General features: G+C 40.9%; 1 protein-coding gene across 1 annotated transcript in view; it reads right to left on the bottom strand.

Annotated features, from left to right (window-relative positions):
- Positions 1-18,929, bottom strand: part of LOC121373933 (laminin subunit alpha-like) — a 127,571-nt gene extending 108,642 nt beyond the window's left edge. Inside the window, exon 1 of the mRNA XM_041500760.1 lies at positions 18,555-18,929. Coding sequence (XP_041356694.1) covers positions 18,555-18,929 — 375 coding nt within the window. The remainder of the gene's footprint in view (positions 1-18,554) is intronic.
- Positions 18,930-19,311: the final 382 nt, after the last annotated feature.

The raw sequence follows: 19,311 nt of genomic DNA, 5'->3' as shown, positions 1-19,311 counted from the left end.
AATTGCCATGAAAGTTAAACTTCATCTGTAACAGTACATGATAAAGCTATACACAAAATTTCAGGTTAATATCTTATGGCCGCCTAGAAAAAACATCCGGAAAACATATGTGGGACAGACGGACAGATGGACAGACAGAAGGACGGAGATGAAACCTATAGTAGGGGACTAATAACTACAAACATTGTTTGTAAAACACTTGTTAATAAAAAAAAAAAATGGATGCTTCTTACAACTATATTAATAAACGAGATATTTACAATGCAGGTTCATTTATCTATTAAATTTTATCTACGACACTTATCTGAAAATTCAAAAGAGATTTCAACAACCAGTTTGTTCAGTGTTATGTTAAATAAATGCACCTAGTAAAGAAACAGAAACCTCTATAAAGTAAAAAATAAATAAATGTGAGATATAAACCTATCAAGCTAATTATCTAGAAACCTCTAGTTACAAGTTATTAAACATCTTAGAACTAACAATTAATGTAAATTGCACACATAATCAAAATGTTGCAGCTAAATGACGACTTTTATTGGTAACTAAAACCACAAGTAAAACTAACAGACAAGGCATTGTGTGGATATTAAGACCCCACTGTGTTTCACCCTCCCCCAGCCAAACACCCTTTGTGTTTTACTAACCGCAGACTTGCCCCGTTGGGTGTAGAGTCACTAGAGCAGTAAATAGCAGATAATATATCCACAAAGACGTATTCCCCACTGACAGGCTCTTCACTTGAGCACTAAAAGCACAAAGCACTCTCCGGATAATGGAGTTGTAAACAAAGACACTGACAGTCGCCGGTATCCATAGAACAACACAGACTACTGTCGGTAGCAAGGCGAGACTACTGTTGGTAGTAAGGCGATGGTATCCGTAGAACACAAACTACTGTAGGTAGTAAAGTGAGACTACTGTTGGTAGTAAGGCGACGGTATCCGTAGAACACAAACTACTGTAGGTAGTAAAGTGAGACTACTGTTGGTAGTAAGGCGATGGTATCCGTAGAACACAAACTACTGTAGGTAGTAAAGTGAGACTACTGTTGGTAGTAAGGCGACGGTATCCGTAGAACAACACAGAGTACCATAGGTAGTAAGGCGACAGTATCCGTAGAACAAAAGACTACCGTAGGTAGGCAAGACTACTGTAGGTAGTAAGGTGACAGTATCCGTAGAACACAGACTACTGTTGGTAGTAAGGCAAGACTACCGTAGGTAGGCAAGACTACTGTAGGTAGTAAGGTGACAGTATCCGTAGAACACAGACTACTGTTGGTAGTAAGGCAAGACTACCGTAGGTAGGCGAGACTACTGTAGGTAGTAAGGTGACAGTATCCGTAGAACACAGACTACTGTTGGTAGTAAGGCAAGACTACCGTAGGTAGGCGAGACTACTGTAGGTAGTAAGGTGACAGTATCCGTAGAACAAAAGACTACCGTAGGTAGGCGAGACTACTGTAGGTAGTAAGGCGACAGTATCCGTAGAACAAAAGACTACCGTAGGTAGGCGAGACTACTGTAGGTAGTAAGGCGACAGTATCCGTAGAACAAAAGACTACCGTAGGTAGGCGAGACTACTGTAGGTAGTAAGGTGACAGTATCCGTAGAACACAGACTACTGTTGGTAGTAAGGCAAGACTACCGTAGGTAGGCGAGACTACTGTAGGTAGTAAGGTGATAGTATCCGTAGAACACAGACTACTGTTGGTAGTAAGGCAAGACTACCGTAGGTAGGCGAGACTACTGTAGGTAGTAAGGTGACAGTATCCGTAGAACACAGACTACTGTTGGTAGTAAGGCAAGACTACCGTAGGTAGGCAAGACTACTGTAGGTAGTAAGGTGACAGTATCCGTAGAACACAGACTACTGTTGGTAGTAAGGCAAGACTACCGTAGGTAGGCAAGACTACTGTAGGTAGTAAGGTGACAGTATCCGTAGAACACAGACTACTGTTGGTAGTAAGGCAAGACTACCGTAGGTAGGCAAGACTACTGTAGGTAGTAAGGTGACAGTATCCGTAGAACACAGACTACTGTTGGTAGTAAGGCGAGACTACTGTAGGTAGTAAGGCAAGACTACCGTAGGTAGGCAAGACTACTGTAGGTAGTAAGGTGACAGTATCCGTAGAACACAGACTACTGTAGGTAGTAAGGCGACAGTATCCGTAGAACACAGACTACTGAAGGTAGTAAGGTGACAGTATCCGTAGAACACAGACTACTGTAGGTAGTAAGGTGACAGTATCCGTAGAAGACAGACTACTGTAGGTAGTAAGGCAAGACTACTGTAGGTAGTAAGGTGACAGTATCCGTAGAACACAGACTACTGTAGGTAGTATGGCGACAGTATCCGTAGAACACAGACTACTGAAGGTAGTAAGGTGACAGTATCCGTAGAACACAGACTACTGAAGGTAGTAAGGCAAGACTACTGTAGGTAGTAAGGTGACAGTATCCGTAGAACACAGACTACTGTAGGTAGTAAGGCGACAGTATCCGTAGAACACAGACTACTGTAGGTAGTAAGGCGACAGTATCCGTAGAACACAGACTACTGTAGGTAGTAAGGTGACAGTATCCGTAGAACACAGACTACTGTAGGTAGCAAGGCAAGACTACTGTAGGTAGTAAGGTGACAGTATCCGTAGAACACAGACTACTGAAGGTAGTAAGGTGACAGTATCCGTAGAACACAGACTACTGTAGGTAGTAAGGTGACTGTATCCGTAGAACACAGACTACTGTAGGTAGTAAGGTGACAGTATCCGTAGAACACAGACTACTGAAGGTAGTAAGGCAAGACTACTGTAGGTAGTAAGGTGACAGTATCCGTAGAACACAGACTACTGTTGGTAGTAAGGCAAGACTACCGTAGGTAGGCAAGACTACCGTAGGTAGTAAGGTGACAGTATCCGTAGAACACAGACTACTGTTGGTAGTAAGGCAAGACTACCGTAGGTAGGCAAGACTACCGTAGGTAGTAAGGTGACAGTATCCGTAGAACACAGACTACTGTTGGTAGTAAGGCAAGACTACCGTAGGTAGGCAAGACTACCGTAGGTAGTAAGGTGACAGTATCCGTAGAACACAGACTACTGTTGGTAGTAAGGCAAGACTACCGTAGGTAGGCAAGACTACCGTAGGTAGTAAGGTGACAGTATCCGTAGAACACAGACTACTGTTGGTAGTAAGGCAAGACTACCGTAGGTAGGCAAGACTACTGTAGGTAGTAAGGTGACAGTATCCGTAGAACACAGACTACTGTTGGTAGTAAGGCAAGACTACCGTAGGTAGGCAAGACTACTGTAGGTAGTAAGGTGACAGTATCCGTAGAACACAGACTACTGTTGGTAGTAAGGCAAGACTACCGTAGGTAGGCAAGACTACTGTAGATAGTAAGGTGACAGTATCCGTAGAACACAGACTACTGTTGGTAGTAAGGCGAGACTACTGTAGGTAGTAAGGCAAGACTACCGTAGGTAGGCAAGACTACTGTAGGTAGTAAGGTGACAGTATCCGTAGAACACAGACTACTGTAGGTAGTAAGGCGACAGTATCCGTAGAACACAGACTACTGAAGGTAGTAAGGTGACAGTATCCGTAGAACACAGACTACTGTAGGTAGTAAGGTGACAGTATCCGTAGAAGACAGACTACTGTAGGTAGTAAGGCAAGACTACTGTAGGTAGTAAGGTGACAGTATCCGTAGAACACAGACTACTGTAGGTAGTATGGCGACAGTATCCGTAGAACACAGACTACTGAAGGTAGTAAGGTGACAGTATCCGTAGAACACAGACTACTGAAGGTAGTAAGGCAAGACTACTGTAGGTAGTAAGGTGACAGTATCCGTAGAACACAGACTACTGTAGGTAGTAAGGCGACAGTATCCGTAGAACACAGACTACTGTAGGTAGTAAGGCGACAGTATCCGTAGAACACAGACTACTGTAGGTAGTAAGGTAACAGTATCCGTAGAACACAGACTACTGTAGGTAGCAAGGCAAGACTACTGTAGGTAGTAAGGTGACAGTATCCGTAGAACACAGACTACTGAAGGTAGTAAGGTGACAGTATCCGTAGAACACAGACTACTGTAGGTAGTAAGGTGACTGTATCCGTAGAACACAGACTACTGTAGGTAGTAAGGTGACAGTATCCGTAGAACACAGACTACTGAAGGTAGTAAGGCAAGACTACTGTAGGTAGTAAGGTGACAGTATCCGTAGAACACAGACTACTGTAGGTAGTAAGGTGACAGTATCCGTAGAACACAGACTACTGTAGGTAGTAAGGTGACAGTATCCGTAGAAGACAGACTACTGTAGGTAGTAAGGCAAGACTACTGTAGGTAGTAAGGTGACAGTATCCGTAGAACACAGACTACTGTAGGTAGTAAGGCGACAGTATCCGTAGAACACAGACTACTGTAGGTAGTAAGGCGACAGTATCCGTAGAACACAGACTACTGTAGGTAGTAAGGTGACAGTATCCGTAGAACACAGACTACTGTAGGTAGCAAGGCAAGACTACTGTAGGTAGTAAGGTGACAGTATCCGTAGAACACAGACTACTGAAGGTAGTAAGGCAAGACTACTGTAGGTAGTAAGGTGACAGTATCCGTAGAACACAGACTACTGAAGGTAGTAAGGTGACAGTATCCGTAGAACACAGACTACTGTAGGTAGTAAGGTGACAGTATCCGTAGAACACAGACTACTGTAGGTAGTAAGGCAAGACTACTGTAGGTAGTAAGGTGACAGTATCCGTAGAACACAGACTACTGTAGGTAGTAAGGTGACAGTATCCGTAGAACACAGACTACTGTAGGTAGTAAGGCGACAGTATCCGTAGAACACAGACTACTGTAGGTAGTAAGGCAAGACTACTGTAGGTAGTAAGGTGACAGTGTCCGTAGAACACAGACTACTGCAGGTAGTAAGGTGACAGTATCCGTAGAACACAGACTACTGTAGGTAGTAAGGCAAGACTACTGTAGGTAGTAAGGTGACAGTATCCGTAGAACACAGACTACTGCAGGTAGTAAGGTGACAGTATCCGTAGAACACAGACTACTGTAGGTAGTAAGGCAAGACTACTGTAGGTAGTAAGGTGACAGTATCCGTAGAACACAGACTACTGTAGGTAGTAAGGTGACAGTATCCGTAGAACACAGACTACTGTTGGTAGTAAGGCGACAGTATCCGTAGAACACAGACTACTGTTGGTAGTAAGGCGACAGTATCCGCAGAACACAGACTACTGTAGGTAGTAAGGCGACAGTATCCGTAGAACACAGACTACTGTAGGTAGTAAGGTGACAGTATCCGTAGAACACAGACTACTGTAGGTAGTAAGGCGACAGTATCCGTAGAACACAGACTACTGTTGGTAGTAAGACGAGACTACTGTAGGTAGTAAGGCGACAGTATCCGTAGAACACAGACTACTGTTGGTAGTAAAGCGAGACTACTGTAGGTAAAGCGAGACTACTGTAGGTAGTAAGGCGAGACTACTGTAGGTAGTAAGGTGACAGTATTCGTAGAACACAAGACTACTGTTGGTAGTAAGGCGACACTACTGTAGGTAGTACGGTGACAGTATCCGTAGAACACAGACTACTGTTGGTAGTAAGGCGACAGTATCCGTAGAACACAGACTACTGCAGGTAGTAAGGCGACAGTATCCGTAGAACACAGACTACTGTAGGTAGTAAGGCGACAGTATCCGTAGAACACAGACTACTGCAGGTAGTAAGGCGACAGTATCCGTAGAACACAGACTACTGAAGGTAGTAAGGCAAGACTACTGTAGGTAGTAAGGTGACAGTATCCGTAGAACACAGACTACTGAAGGTAGTAAGGCAAGACTACTGTAGGTAGTAAGGTGACAGTATCCGTAGAACACAGACTACTGAAGGTAGTAAGGTGACAGTATCCGTAGAACACAGACTACTGTAGGTAGTAAGGTGACAGTATCCGTAGAACACAGACTACTGTAGGTAGTAAGGCAAGACTACTGTAGGTAGTAAGGTGACAGTATCCGTAGAACACAGACTACTGTAGGTAGTAAGGCGACAGTATCCGTAGAACACAGACTACTGTAGGTAGTAAGGCAAGACTACTGTAGGTAGTAAGGTGACAGTGTCCGTAGAACACAGACTACTGCAGGTAGTAAGGTGACAGTATCCGTAGAACACAGACTACTGTAGGTAGTAAGGCAAGACTACTGTAGGTAGTAAGGTGACAGTATCCGTAGAACACAGACTACTGCAGGTAGTAAGGTGACAGTATCCGTAGAACACAGACTACTGTAGGTAGTAAGGCAAGACTACTGTAGGTAGTAAGGTGACAGTATCCGTAGAACACAGACTACTGTAGGTAGTAAGGTGACAGTATCCGTAGAACACAGACTACTGTTGGTAGTAAGGCGACAGTATCCGTAGAACACAGACTACTGTAGGTAGTAAGGTGACAGTATCCGTAGAACACAGACTACTGTAGGTAGTAAGGTGACAGTATCCGTAGAACACAGACTACTGTAGGTAGTAAGGCGACAGTATCCGTAGAACACAGACTACTGTTGGTAGTAAGACGAGACTACTGTAGGTAGTAAGGCGACAGTATCCGTAGAACACAGACTACTGTTGGTAGTAAAGCGAGACTACTGTAGGTAAAGCGAGACTACTGTAGGTAGTAAGGCGAGACTACTGTAGGTAGTAAGGTGACAGTATTCGTAGAACACAAGACTACTGTTGGTAGTAAGGCGACACTACTGTAGGTAGTACGGTGACAGTATCCGTAGAACACAGACTACTGTTGGTAGTAAGGCGACAGTATCCGTAGAACACAGACTACTGCAGGTAGTAAGGCGACAGTATCCGTAGAACACAGACTACTGTAGGTAGTAAGGCGACAGTATCCGTAGAACACAGACTACTGCAGGTAGTAAGGCGACAGTATCCGTAGAACACAGACTACTGTTGGTAGTAAGGCAAGACTACTGTAGGTAGTAAGGTGACAGTATCCGTAGAACACAGACTACTGTAGGTAGTAAGGCAACAGTATCCGTAGAACACAGACTACTGTTGGTAGTAAGGCGACAGTATCCGTAGAACACAGACTACTGTAGGTAGTAAGGTGACAGTATTCATAGAACACAGACTACTGTTGGTAGTAAGCCAAGACTACTGTAGGTAGTAAGGCGACAGTATCCGTAGAACACAGACTACTGTTGGTAGTAAGCCAAGACTACTGTAGGTAGTAAGGTGACAGTATCCATAGAACACAGACTACTGTAGGTAGTAAGGCAACAGTATCCGTAGAACACAGACTACTGTTGGTAGTAAGGCGACAGTATCCGTAGAACACAGACTACTGTAGGTAGTAAGGTGACAGTATTCGTAGAACACAGACTACTGTTGGTAGTAAGGCGACAGTATCTGTAGAACACAGACTACTGTAGGTAGTAAGGCAAGACTACTGTAGGTAGTAAGGTGACAGTATCCGTAGAACACAGACTACTGTAGGTAGTAAGGCGACAGTACCTACAGTAGTCTTGCCTTACTACCTACAGTAGTCTGTGTTCTACGGATACTGTCACCTTACTACCTACAGTAGTCTCACCTTACTACCAACAGTAGTCTCGCCTTACTACCAACAGTAGTCTGTGTTCTACAGATACTGTCACCTTACTACCAACAGTAGTCTGTGTTCTACGGATACTGTCACCTTACTACCAACAGTAGTCTGTGTTCTACAGATACTGTCACCTTACTACCAACAGTAGTCTTGCCTTAGTACCAACAGTAGTCTGTGTTCTACGGATACTGTAGGTAGTAAGGCGAGACTATTATAGGTAGTAAGGCGAGACTACTGTAGGTAGTAAGGCGAGACTACTGTTGGTAGTAAGGCGACAGTATCCGTAGAACAGACTACTGTAGGTAATAAGGCGAGACTACTGTTGGTAGTACGGCGACTGTATCCATAGAACACAGACTACTGTAGGTAGTAAGGCGAGACTACTGTAGGTAGTAAGGCGAGACTACTGTTGGTAGTAAGGTGACAGTATCCGTAGAACACAGACTACTGTTGGTAGTAAGGTGACTGTATCCGTAGAACACAGACCACTGTAGGTAGTAAGGCGAGACTTCTGTAGGTAGTAAGGTGACAGTATCCGTAGAACACAGACTACTGTTGGTAGTAAGGCGACAGTATCCGTAGAACACAGACTACTGTAGGTAGTAAGGCAAGACTACTGGTAGTAAGAATATCTGCATTGAGTGGCCGAGTTGTTACACTAGCAGTATTAAGAATGGTAGATACTGGGTTCGTATGCCCTTACCGACTCCCACCCACTAAGCTGTAATAGCTAAGATCAACTTAACTGCATAAGATAGTTATGTATGTAAGGTCATCTTAACACTAAGATCAACTTAACTGCATAAGATAGTTAAGCCTGTAAGGTGATCTTAGCTTTAAGATAGCTTTGTAAAGCAAGGCCCAGGACAGACTGACCAGATAGCTGAGATGTGTGCCCAGGACAGACAGACCAGATAGCTGAGATGTGTGCCCATGACAGACAGACCAGATAGCTGAGGTGTGTGCACAGGACAGACAGACCAGATAGCTGAGGTGTGTGCACAGGACAGACAGACCAGATAGCTGAGATGTGTGCCCATGACAGACAGACCAGATAGCTGAGGTGTGTGCACAGGACAGACAGACCAGATAGCTGAGGTGTGTGCACAGGACAGACAGACCAGATAGCTGACCAGATAGCTGAGATGTGTGCACAGGACAGACAGACCAGATAGATGAGGTGTGTGCACAGGATAGACAGACCAGATAGCTGAGGTGTGTGCACAGGACAGACTGACCAGATAGCTGAGGTGTGTGCACAGGACAGACAGACCAGATAGCTGAGGTGTGTGCACAGGACAGACAGACCAGATAGCTGAGGTGTGTGCACAGGACAGACAGACCAGATAGCTGAGGTGTGTGCACAGGACAGACAGACCAGATAGCTGAGATGTGTGCCCATGGCAGACCAGATAGCTGAGGAGTGTGCACAGGACAGACAGACCAGATAGCTAAGGTGTGTGCACAGGACAGACAGACCAGATAGATGAGGTGTGTGCACAGGATAGACAGACCAGACAGATGAGGTGTGTGCACAGGATAGACTGACCAGATAGCTGAGATGTGTGCACAGGACAGACAGACCAGATAGATGAGGTGTGTGCACAGGATAGACAGACCAGATAGCTGAGGTGTGTGCACAGGACAGACAGACCAGATAGCTGAGGTGTGTGCACAGGACAGTGTGCTTGAACCTTAATAGAATTGGATAAAAGCATGAAAATCACGTATTTAAGGATTGCCTGTTATTTCTTTTAGATTTATCACAGTATGAACAAAAAACCCCATATAAACTGTGAATTGGCAAAGTCATTCCCACAAAAGTTTGCCATGCTTTTTGTTTTGTTTATACCCCGATGAATTTAAAAGAAATAACAGACTTGTAATCCTTATAATTAAATTTGAAACATGTATTAATGAAAAGACAAGAAGATCACATTTTATTTTGAATTCCACTTTTGGTTCTTACACAATACTCAATAATACAAAGTACCATATAATGGCAACACACCACCATTTGTCGTGTTGTTACTTGCTGTAGCAGACCGGCCTCGGTGGCATCGTGGTTAGGCCATCGGTCTACAGGTAGGTACTGGGTTTAGATCCCAGTCGAAGCATGGGATTTTTAATCCAGATACCGAATCCAAACCCTGAGTGAGTGCTCCACAAGGCTCAATGGGTAGGTGTAAACCACTTGCACCAACCAGTGATCCATAACTGGTTCAACAAAGGCCATGGTTTGTGCTATTCTACCTGTGGGAAGCACAAATAAAAGATCCCTTGCTGCCTGTCGTAAAAAAGTAGTCTATGTGGCGACAGCGGGTTTCCTCTAAAAAACAGTGTCAGAATGACCATGTTTGACGTCCAATAACCGATGATAAGATAAAAAATCAATGTGCTCTAGTGGCATTATTAAATAAAACAAACTTTACTTTTGCTGTAGCAGCTTAATATAGTCCGTTTAGGAAATAGTTCCTCATAAAAAAAAAATACTTCAAAATTCTGATGTGCTTTTTGAAATCTTTCTTTGATTACACGTAGGTTGGCCTCTGTAGTATTTAAATAACCCATTGATTTGAAGTAACGTGTAATACTAACTAATAACAACTGTCACATGACCCTCGATAGTGTTGTATTCTTCACAGAATATATTCTGACATAGAAATTGTATTGACCTGCATGGAGTAATTAATGGTGGTGTGTAACCTAAACTGACATCAACGGATATAAGGATGTAACATTCACTGATGACGAAATTGTTACATTGATGAAATGAACACTGATGTTGCTACTAAATTGTAATGAACATAATGGGAATTTAACTGTATGAAATTGAATACTACGATGTCTGAACTGGTCTAAACTTGACAATCAAGTTGGTTTACATTTGAATATTTCACAGTCCAGTTTCATTATCTGCTACTGTCCGAGTTAATCTAATTTAAAAACTGGCTTCAAGACAGCATAGCATGTGACAAATTCTTCTTGTTATCAGTGACAAATAACTATACAAAAAAACAAAAAAATGGCTTCATAAAAGAGGGCGAGACTAATTATGAAGCTAAAGTAACATGATTACTCAGCATAATTTAAACAGCTTCTGTGTGCGTGGTCATGAACTAAGTAACCTCCAGCACAAGTTAAACAATGAGAGTTTCCAGACAGTGACCCAGTACAATTTTCTAATTGGACATCAGCAAACATGGCACATACTTTCTGCCCATGGTAAATTGTCCAGTGTGGTTCAACAGTAAGTCTCCATCCACCGGGATTAACTCTACAGTCAGTCTGGTCTGTCATCAGCCAGCCCACCACACAACCTGAAAGCTTTAAACTTTTCAACCCGTACTCAATCATTTGTATCAGTTGAGTAAAATGATGTGCTTAAATAATCCTTAACCTATGAACACTTGTAGAATATATTCATACATATACATCTAGGAATTGTCACAAAGGGTGCCCTATGACTGCTATATCACATGTTAAAGTTTATTTTGTTTAAAGACACCACTAGAGCACACTGATTTTTTTAATCATTGGCTAATGGATGTAAAAAAAATTGGTAATTTTGACATTTAATCGTAAAGAGAAAACCCACATTTTTTCCATTAGTTGCAAGGGATCTTTTATATGCACCATTCCCAGACAGGATAGCACATACCATGGCCTTTGATATACCAGTCATGGTGCACTAGCTATAATAAGAACTGCTATACAAATGGCCATGGTATGTGCTGTCCTAAGGGAATGTATACAAGTGATGCCTTAAAATGACTTTCCATATGTACAATTTCTGCATCCATCATCAATCACAAACAAAAAACGCTCGTCTGCTGAACTTATTTTAACCTTTCCTTATGTTCATCACATTCATTCAACTCCAGTTTAATTGACACCCAATGTGGTGGAGGGTATAACCTAGCAAGATGGACCTGGAATTCCCCACAATGATATTCACGGTACCCAATCTTTCCCATTTTGCTACACACAACCTAAACTACAACATGAAGATTACCAACATAATTCTGGAGAAGATGATAATATAAAATATATTTCGGATGGCATACATATATGAAAAGCCATGTTATAGTTACTGCTAAATTCAGAAGGTGTTGTAGGTTTTCTTCTTATTTGTGGATTTCAAATTTTTATGAATCTCAGATATATTCTGCTTTTATGAATGAATTATAAAGTAGCAGATGGCAGTGATATTTCCTCACCATATCACTTCTGATGTCTCTGAATGGTATAGCATAACATAGCATACACCATACCTAACCATACACTATACCATATATACATACACCATACCATACCAAACTCCATATCACATCCATACAATGCCCATGTTTACACATTAACAATGCAATATTAAATTGTAACTGTTGGACAAATAACAGACTAACACAGTGCACACCCACACATATACAAACACCATGTGGCTGGGTAATTACCCATTACCACTGAACCACCCATCACCACTGAACCACCCATCACCACTGAACCACCCATTACACGAGTGCTCTATCACTGAACCACATCCTACATTTACTGCATTACTAAGTCTACCTCCACCACCCCTCCCCCAACCCCCATGATGGTGGGTAATTCTACCACCCATTACACGAGTGCTCTATCACTGAACCACATCCTACATTCACTGCATTACTAACAGTCGATGATTAACAATGTGCTGATGCGTCATTACACAAACATTTCCTTATATCTGCATTTAGTTTAATTACAAACTCTGTAGTTAGTGCACAATGTAAAACATGTAGTTATGTCATGCCTATTTTTAACTACTTTCTTTTCATTGCAAAATAAAATGTGCATGTATATATATAATATATGTACATTACAAGCTGAACAGAAGTTAGACCACACGACTTGTCATACAATATGCTTGGTAAGTTTTATACGGAAATTGCACTTGAAAGAATTTCCTGTTGAGATTCCATGCTGAACAGAGGAAACTCACTGTCTGGTTCACAAATACCCCATTATACTGCATATTAAGCCAGACTTTTTAATTTTAAGTAAATTTATTTTTAAAACTAAATGCAAAATATGAACAAAAACACCATGTAGCTTCTTAACAACCAACAGGACTTGTTTAATGCAGTAATTACAATAATTTTTCCTTGATTTTTTTAGTATAATTTTTGGGGGGTCTAAAAGTAAAAATAATAAAATCATTAAATCTGCAATATCCAGAATGCTTGCTAATCCTTGACCATTTAGGACAGATCAATCACATAATTTTTTCATTCAATGACATATCATTCTGCTGTATATCTTTTTGATGCATTAACTTGCTTTGAACTTAATTTGCAGGATGCTGTGTCTAAATACTGCTGTTGGTGATATATCACAAACCATGGCCGAGGGTAGGAATGTTTTATTGAACAACACACTCAACACATTTGATGTTAAACAAATACAGGTTTCCCTCCCTTATTCAAAATGGATATATATGCACTTTCCTAAAGACAGGACTTTACAACAGCCTTTCATATACCAGTGATGGGACACTGGCTGCAACAGAAAAAACCCAAATCCACTGAGGGGGTTAGACCTTGCAATCTATGACACCTCAACGAGTGCTCTCACATTAAGCTACATGACACCTCTTCATTAAGTGATTGTACAGGAATGAATTAGTCCTCTGGAAGAGATTTACACCTGTGCATGTCACTTGTGCCACGTTAAATAGTGCATGTCACTTGTGCCACGCTGGTCGATAGTTCTTTCTTGACTCTCTCTGTGTACAAAACAAACACTTGCTATACTGACTAGTTCAACAGGTCACTTTAAAATGAAGAATGATTCTGCAGGGAAAACTTTGTTTTTAACATTTTGATTAGCAACAGTGGTTAGTCAATTTAAAATGTCTTAGCAACTACTAATATTATGTAACATTTCAGAATTGTGTAGTGATCTCAGTGAAACCTATCTAAGGCGAGTCACACTGGGCACCGAACATTTATCCAATTTAGACAGTGTTTAGAGGGTTGAGTTTTAGAATTTAGGAAATTCAGTACCATAAAACAAGGCAGCTTTTCACAGGATTCTGGTTTGTGCTGGGTCCAATTTAAGACAGGTTGCACTGTATTTGTAAATTGAAATGAAGAACTCAGGTTAATAAAATTCTTTAGAAATAATGTCACAGAAATTGAGTTCAGCCTGAAAAGGTAATGAATGTCATTTGGGCAGACAAGCTTAGTTTGGAAACATATGTGCAATGGCTGGTGATAATGGTAACATACAGATAATGATATCCCAGAATCCAAATTTATTTGTATTTAAGTTTCAACTAAAGATATAGGCAAAATGTCATGAGTTGGAACTGTTTGGCAAAAAGACCACAATTACTGGTAAGAACAATTTACACCCCTCCCCGTTTTGACCACAATTACTGGTAAGAACAATTTACACCTCTCCCCGTTTTGACCACAATTACTGATAAGAACAATTTACACCTCTCCCCGTTTTGACCACAATTACTGGTAAGAACAATTTACACCCCTCCCCATTTTGACCACAATTACTGGTAAGAACAATTTACGCCCCTCCCCGTTTTGACCACAATTACTGGTAAGAACAATTTACACCCCTCCCCGTTTTGACCACAATTACTGGTAAGAACAATTTACACCCCTCCCCGTTTTGCACTGGACTCTGCATCAGATGTCATGAGACTGAGCCCATGGTGGTGTGATAGAAATAAGACCACAATTACTGGTAAGAACAATTTACACCCCTCCCCGTTTTGACCACAATTACTGGTAAGAACAATTTACACCCCTCCCCGTTTTGACCACAATTACTGGTAAGAACAATTTACACCTCTCCCCGTTTTGACCACAATTACTGGTAAGAACAATTTACACCCCTCCCCGTTTTGACCACAATTATTGGTAAGAACAATTTACACCTCTCCCCGTTTTGCACTGGAGTGATAGAAATAAGCGAAACTCTTCCAAGTACATTGAGAAATTTACTTGTCCGCCAATATTTTTACTTGTCCAAACAAATGGTTTGTTTCATACAAGTGCAAGGACGGTGTTTTTCATAGTTCAAAATGAAACTGCATTGAAAATTTGTGTTTGTCCAGGCACATTTTCACTTGACAGGACAAACGGACAAGTGCTTATTTCGAACACTATGGTGGACATGTCTGAACCTTTAAATAGACAGGGACAGTGGCAAATACTGTTTGGAGTTAAACATCTATTTTCCTTGAAGAAAAATTTTCCTGTATGACAACTGTTCTTGGTAGTCTGTGTAGAGCCTGTATCAAAACCTGAATATCAACATTTAACTTGTGGGTGGGTAGATAGCATCATGGGGCATACACCTTTTAAAGTTTTATTACAATTTTATTTTCAAATATATAATTATTAAATATAAATAGTCATGTCCATTTATAATCCAGTCAATCATATCTAGAGCTGTGAAGTAAAACGGGAACATCCTGTATCCATGACAACAGTTCAATGTACCAGTATGGCCTGCTTGTATCTAAACCTAAATATATCCAGTGCTCGAAACGGCCTGTGGCCAGGTCGCCAAATGCGACCAATGACCCTTTTGGGCAACTTAATTATTAAAAAATAATGGCGTTAGTCGCCCAAATATTAACTTCTTTAGAGCTATAACATATGAGCCACTATTAATATTTGTATTGCATATATTTATTCCACATTAAAATCTTGCTTGTGGTTCATGGTTCACTTAACTTAATTTGCCAACATCCATTATTATTTTTTGGGCCACCATATCTTTTGGCGAGTTTTGAGCCCTGATATCACAATACATTGTGGGTAGATGTATGGAGGATATACATCTTTTATTAGTAATTTAACTTCATATACACATCTAATTATATTATTACATCAATTGTCATATGTCGGGGTTTTAATCCAGTCAAACATATTCCTATGACATAACATGGGAATGCCACACAGAATAACAAGTGACAATTCTGTGTACAGCCTGTGTAGCGTCATTTGTATCAAAAGTTTAAACCAGAATATCACAATAAGTTGTGGGTGGCTGGCATACACCTTAAAAAGTTTTAGTTTTTTGTGTTTTTCCAGCACTCTGTCAGTACACACTGACAATGCTCACATTGGAGTAGAAGAGCCTTCTTCACAATAATAGTATGCATGGCCAACATTTTTCTCCTCTTTTCATTATCATCAGTTAAAGGGACTGTCCTCAGTTTGTAGCCATTGTATGATGTTTGTAATAACAAAGCCTTGTTGGTGACAACTATTTCATACTAAATTCATTTTCTTATTAGAATACCAGTGCCTGTATATCGATAGTTTTTGCGGTCGTATACTAATGTTTGTGGTACTGGGTTTTTACTTTTAATTTGTGATATATATTTTTTCTAAATTATTGGGAGGTAAAGTCTGGTTTGGGCTACTACAAGCATTAGAACAACAAATAACTTGTAAATACAGACACTGATATTCTAAATAAGAACATGTATTTAATTTGTATATTACTTCATCGAAAAGACTATTGGTCGCAAACATTTTACAATGGTTGTAAAGTCAGGACTGTCCCTTTAATACAGTTTATAGTACAGGAATGTCATGAATGACCAAGTTTTAGTTCCTGTTACCAGCCAGACTTGAAGCACCATGAAGACTCTCAGCCCATGCACTAAGTAACACAGTTCCCACTTCACTGAGATCTATCTCTCTCATCTTGGCAGACATCTAGAGTTACCAGTTACCATGGCAACCGGTGAAATATGTGCCAGGTCAGGAAATGGTGCCAGACAGTCAGAAACAGTGCCCCAGATAATCACTTTATTACTTCTGAATCTTCAGACTTTTAAGATGAAATGCTCAGAAATTGTTTTTAAAATATTCACATTTTTGGTACAAATAAATTAAGATATTACAACAATATTTAAAATATATTGTTTAAAAAAATGTATCACAATTTTAAACTGTGGACCAAACTGTGTGACCATTAGGATGCTATCTACAAGATTAATGAATAAAATTAACAATAAGTCTTTAGTGTATACCATTTCCCTCCCCCACCTTTCTTTTCAAAATATCATGTACATATATAAGTTGAAAGTGTTTTGGAGGTCAAATTATAAAGTGTTTTGTGGGAGAGGGGTAGTTTTCTGCCATTGTAAGATATTTCCAAGTAATAAAATATTTTAACAACTAAAATCATACACTTGTTTAGAATATCAGTGTTGTGTTTCTATATTCAGTGTGTTTCTGGTCGTTCTAATGTTTGTAAGTAGCCCAAACTGGATTTGCTCTCCCAATAATGTCCTCTTCATGAAAGAAAGAAAGGTTTTAGTTAACGATGCACTCAACACATTGTATTTACGGTTATATGGCGTTAGACATATGGTTAAGAACCACACAGATATTGAAAGAGGAAACCCGCTGTCGCCACTTCATGAGCTACTATTTTCGATTAGCAGCAAGGAATCTTTTATATGCACCATCCCACAGAGAGGGTAGTACATACCACGGCCTTTGATATACCAGTCGTGGTGCACTGTCTGGAACGAGAAATAGCCCAATGGGCCCACCGACGTGGATCGATCTCACACCGACCGCGCATCAAGCGAGCGCTGTACCACTGGGCTACGTCTCACTCTTGCTCTTTATGAATGACAAGAATGTATAAATGGAATAAAATGAAGTTTGGCCTAATACAAGCACTAAAAATCAGCAAGATCTTTGGCAACAGACTCAGGACAGTCTCTTTAATGGTGTAAAATGTATTTTATATGACAAAGTGTAATGTGAATGGCCAACTTATAGATATTATAATGTATGTATTTTATGACTAAGTAATGTGAATGGCCAACTTATTAGATGTTACAAATGTATTTTATATGACAAGTGTAATGTTAATGGCCAACTTATTAGATATTAAAAATGTATGAACTTGGTCACCAATCTGTAGATTTTTTTGGATGGGATGGGGTTGTTTTTTGTTGGCTCGGAAGGGTGGTGGAGGGGGGAGGGGGATATATATATAACAGTTTGTATTAGGTGTCAAATATTTAGTAATTCTGACAGTCTCTGAGGAAACCCAGCTATTTTTTTTCCGTTTAGCAGCAAAGGAGCCTTCATGTGCACCTGTCATTGGGCACTGGTTGGCATGGGAAAAAATCCAGTCAAAGAAGAGGTCCACTAAAGAGTTTCACTTATGCATCTAAAGCATCTTAGACAATTGCTCTACCAACTGGGATAGTTTCCGCCCCAGAAAGAGTTTGAGAGAGACAGACAGACAGACAGACAGACAGGCAGGCAGAGAGGGGAGGGAGGGCAAAGAGGAGGGGACTTTTCCAGGTTAGCCGATTTTTTGTAACTTTCTAGTGTGAAAATGTTTAAGTTCTTTCTATGATTGATCAGGATGCATGCAAACCCTGATGAGGCATGATGAAAGAGAGATGCCCAAAGGAAAAGGAAAAGTTTGTTTTGTATAACAACACCACTAGAGCACATTGATTAATTAATCATCGGCTATTGTATGTCAAACATTTGGTAATTATGTCTTGTAGTCATCAGAGAAAACCTGTTGCATTTTTTCTAATGCAGCAAGGGATCTTTTATATGCGCTTTCCAACCAGTTGTTGCACACTTGTTGGAACGGGGGGGGAAAAACCAATCAGTTGAATGGATCCAGCTAGGTGGTTCGATCCTACGACACAAGCACCTCAAATGTGCACTCAACTGACCCAGCTAAATCCCACCCTCAAAAAAAAAAAAGCGAAAGAGACAGACACAGAGACTATGGCATGTACCTTGGGTATGTTGTGTGCTTTATATGGTGCTTTGTAGGAATGGGGGTGGTTACTTTATGGTTGGGGTTGGGGTTGGGGTTGGGGGTGGCGGGGTGGACGTACCTGACCCAGGTGGATTGTGAGGTTGACTGCGTTGAACTGCATCCCTCTCGACAAAGGCGGACTCTGCCACCAGCTCTGAGTTCCATCAATGGCGAATTCGGGTCCATGGTCCTGACTGGGGTTGGAAGGATTGCAGTAGTCACACAGCTGGCCCTGTATCACCTCCCGGCTCGCCGCTTCTTTGTAACCCGTGGCTCCTGTCAATCGACAGTAAAGTTCGACGTTTGGAACCCCGCATGTTGCAGTCGCGGTTATATTTCTACCTTGTGCTATGTTAAAATACGGCGGCGTTAACACTTGTGCATTTGTCACACTAACAAATACAATAAAAACTAAACTAGCTAAAATTGAGGGAGAAATCTCCCCTGCCGCCATGTTGACAGAACTGGCAAACTTTTCTACGAAAACTTCAGCGGTTAACTTCTTAAGGGAACCCCGGCTCTACTCATTATCGTATGGGTATATCAGCTCTTACATTTGGCGGTTAAAATATTTACATTTAACAAATATTCGTTACTACTCACATTATTTAATCAGCTACACAATTTGAAATCAATTTGTGTTACTACTGTCCAATAATAAATATATGGTTTGCTATCTACGTAATTTTTAATAACTCCCTGTACCCTACGATGGAAATAGAAATGGCCCAAATATAACAAGGGAGTATGCAATCTCTTACACAGATCTGCACTTCTGCCGGCTACTGTAATCGCAAAGTTATCACACAACGGATGGGGGCGTGATATTGTTGAAC

This window comes from Gigantopelta aegis, chromosome 6, assembly GCF_016097555.1.
Source record: "Gigantopelta aegis isolate Gae_Host chromosome 6, Gae_host_genome, whole genome shotgun sequence".
NCBI lineage: Eukaryota > Metazoa > Mollusca > Gastropoda > Neomphalida > Peltospiridae > Gigantopelta > Gigantopelta aegis.
This window is presented reverse-complemented; position numbering and strand designations above follow the sequence as displayed.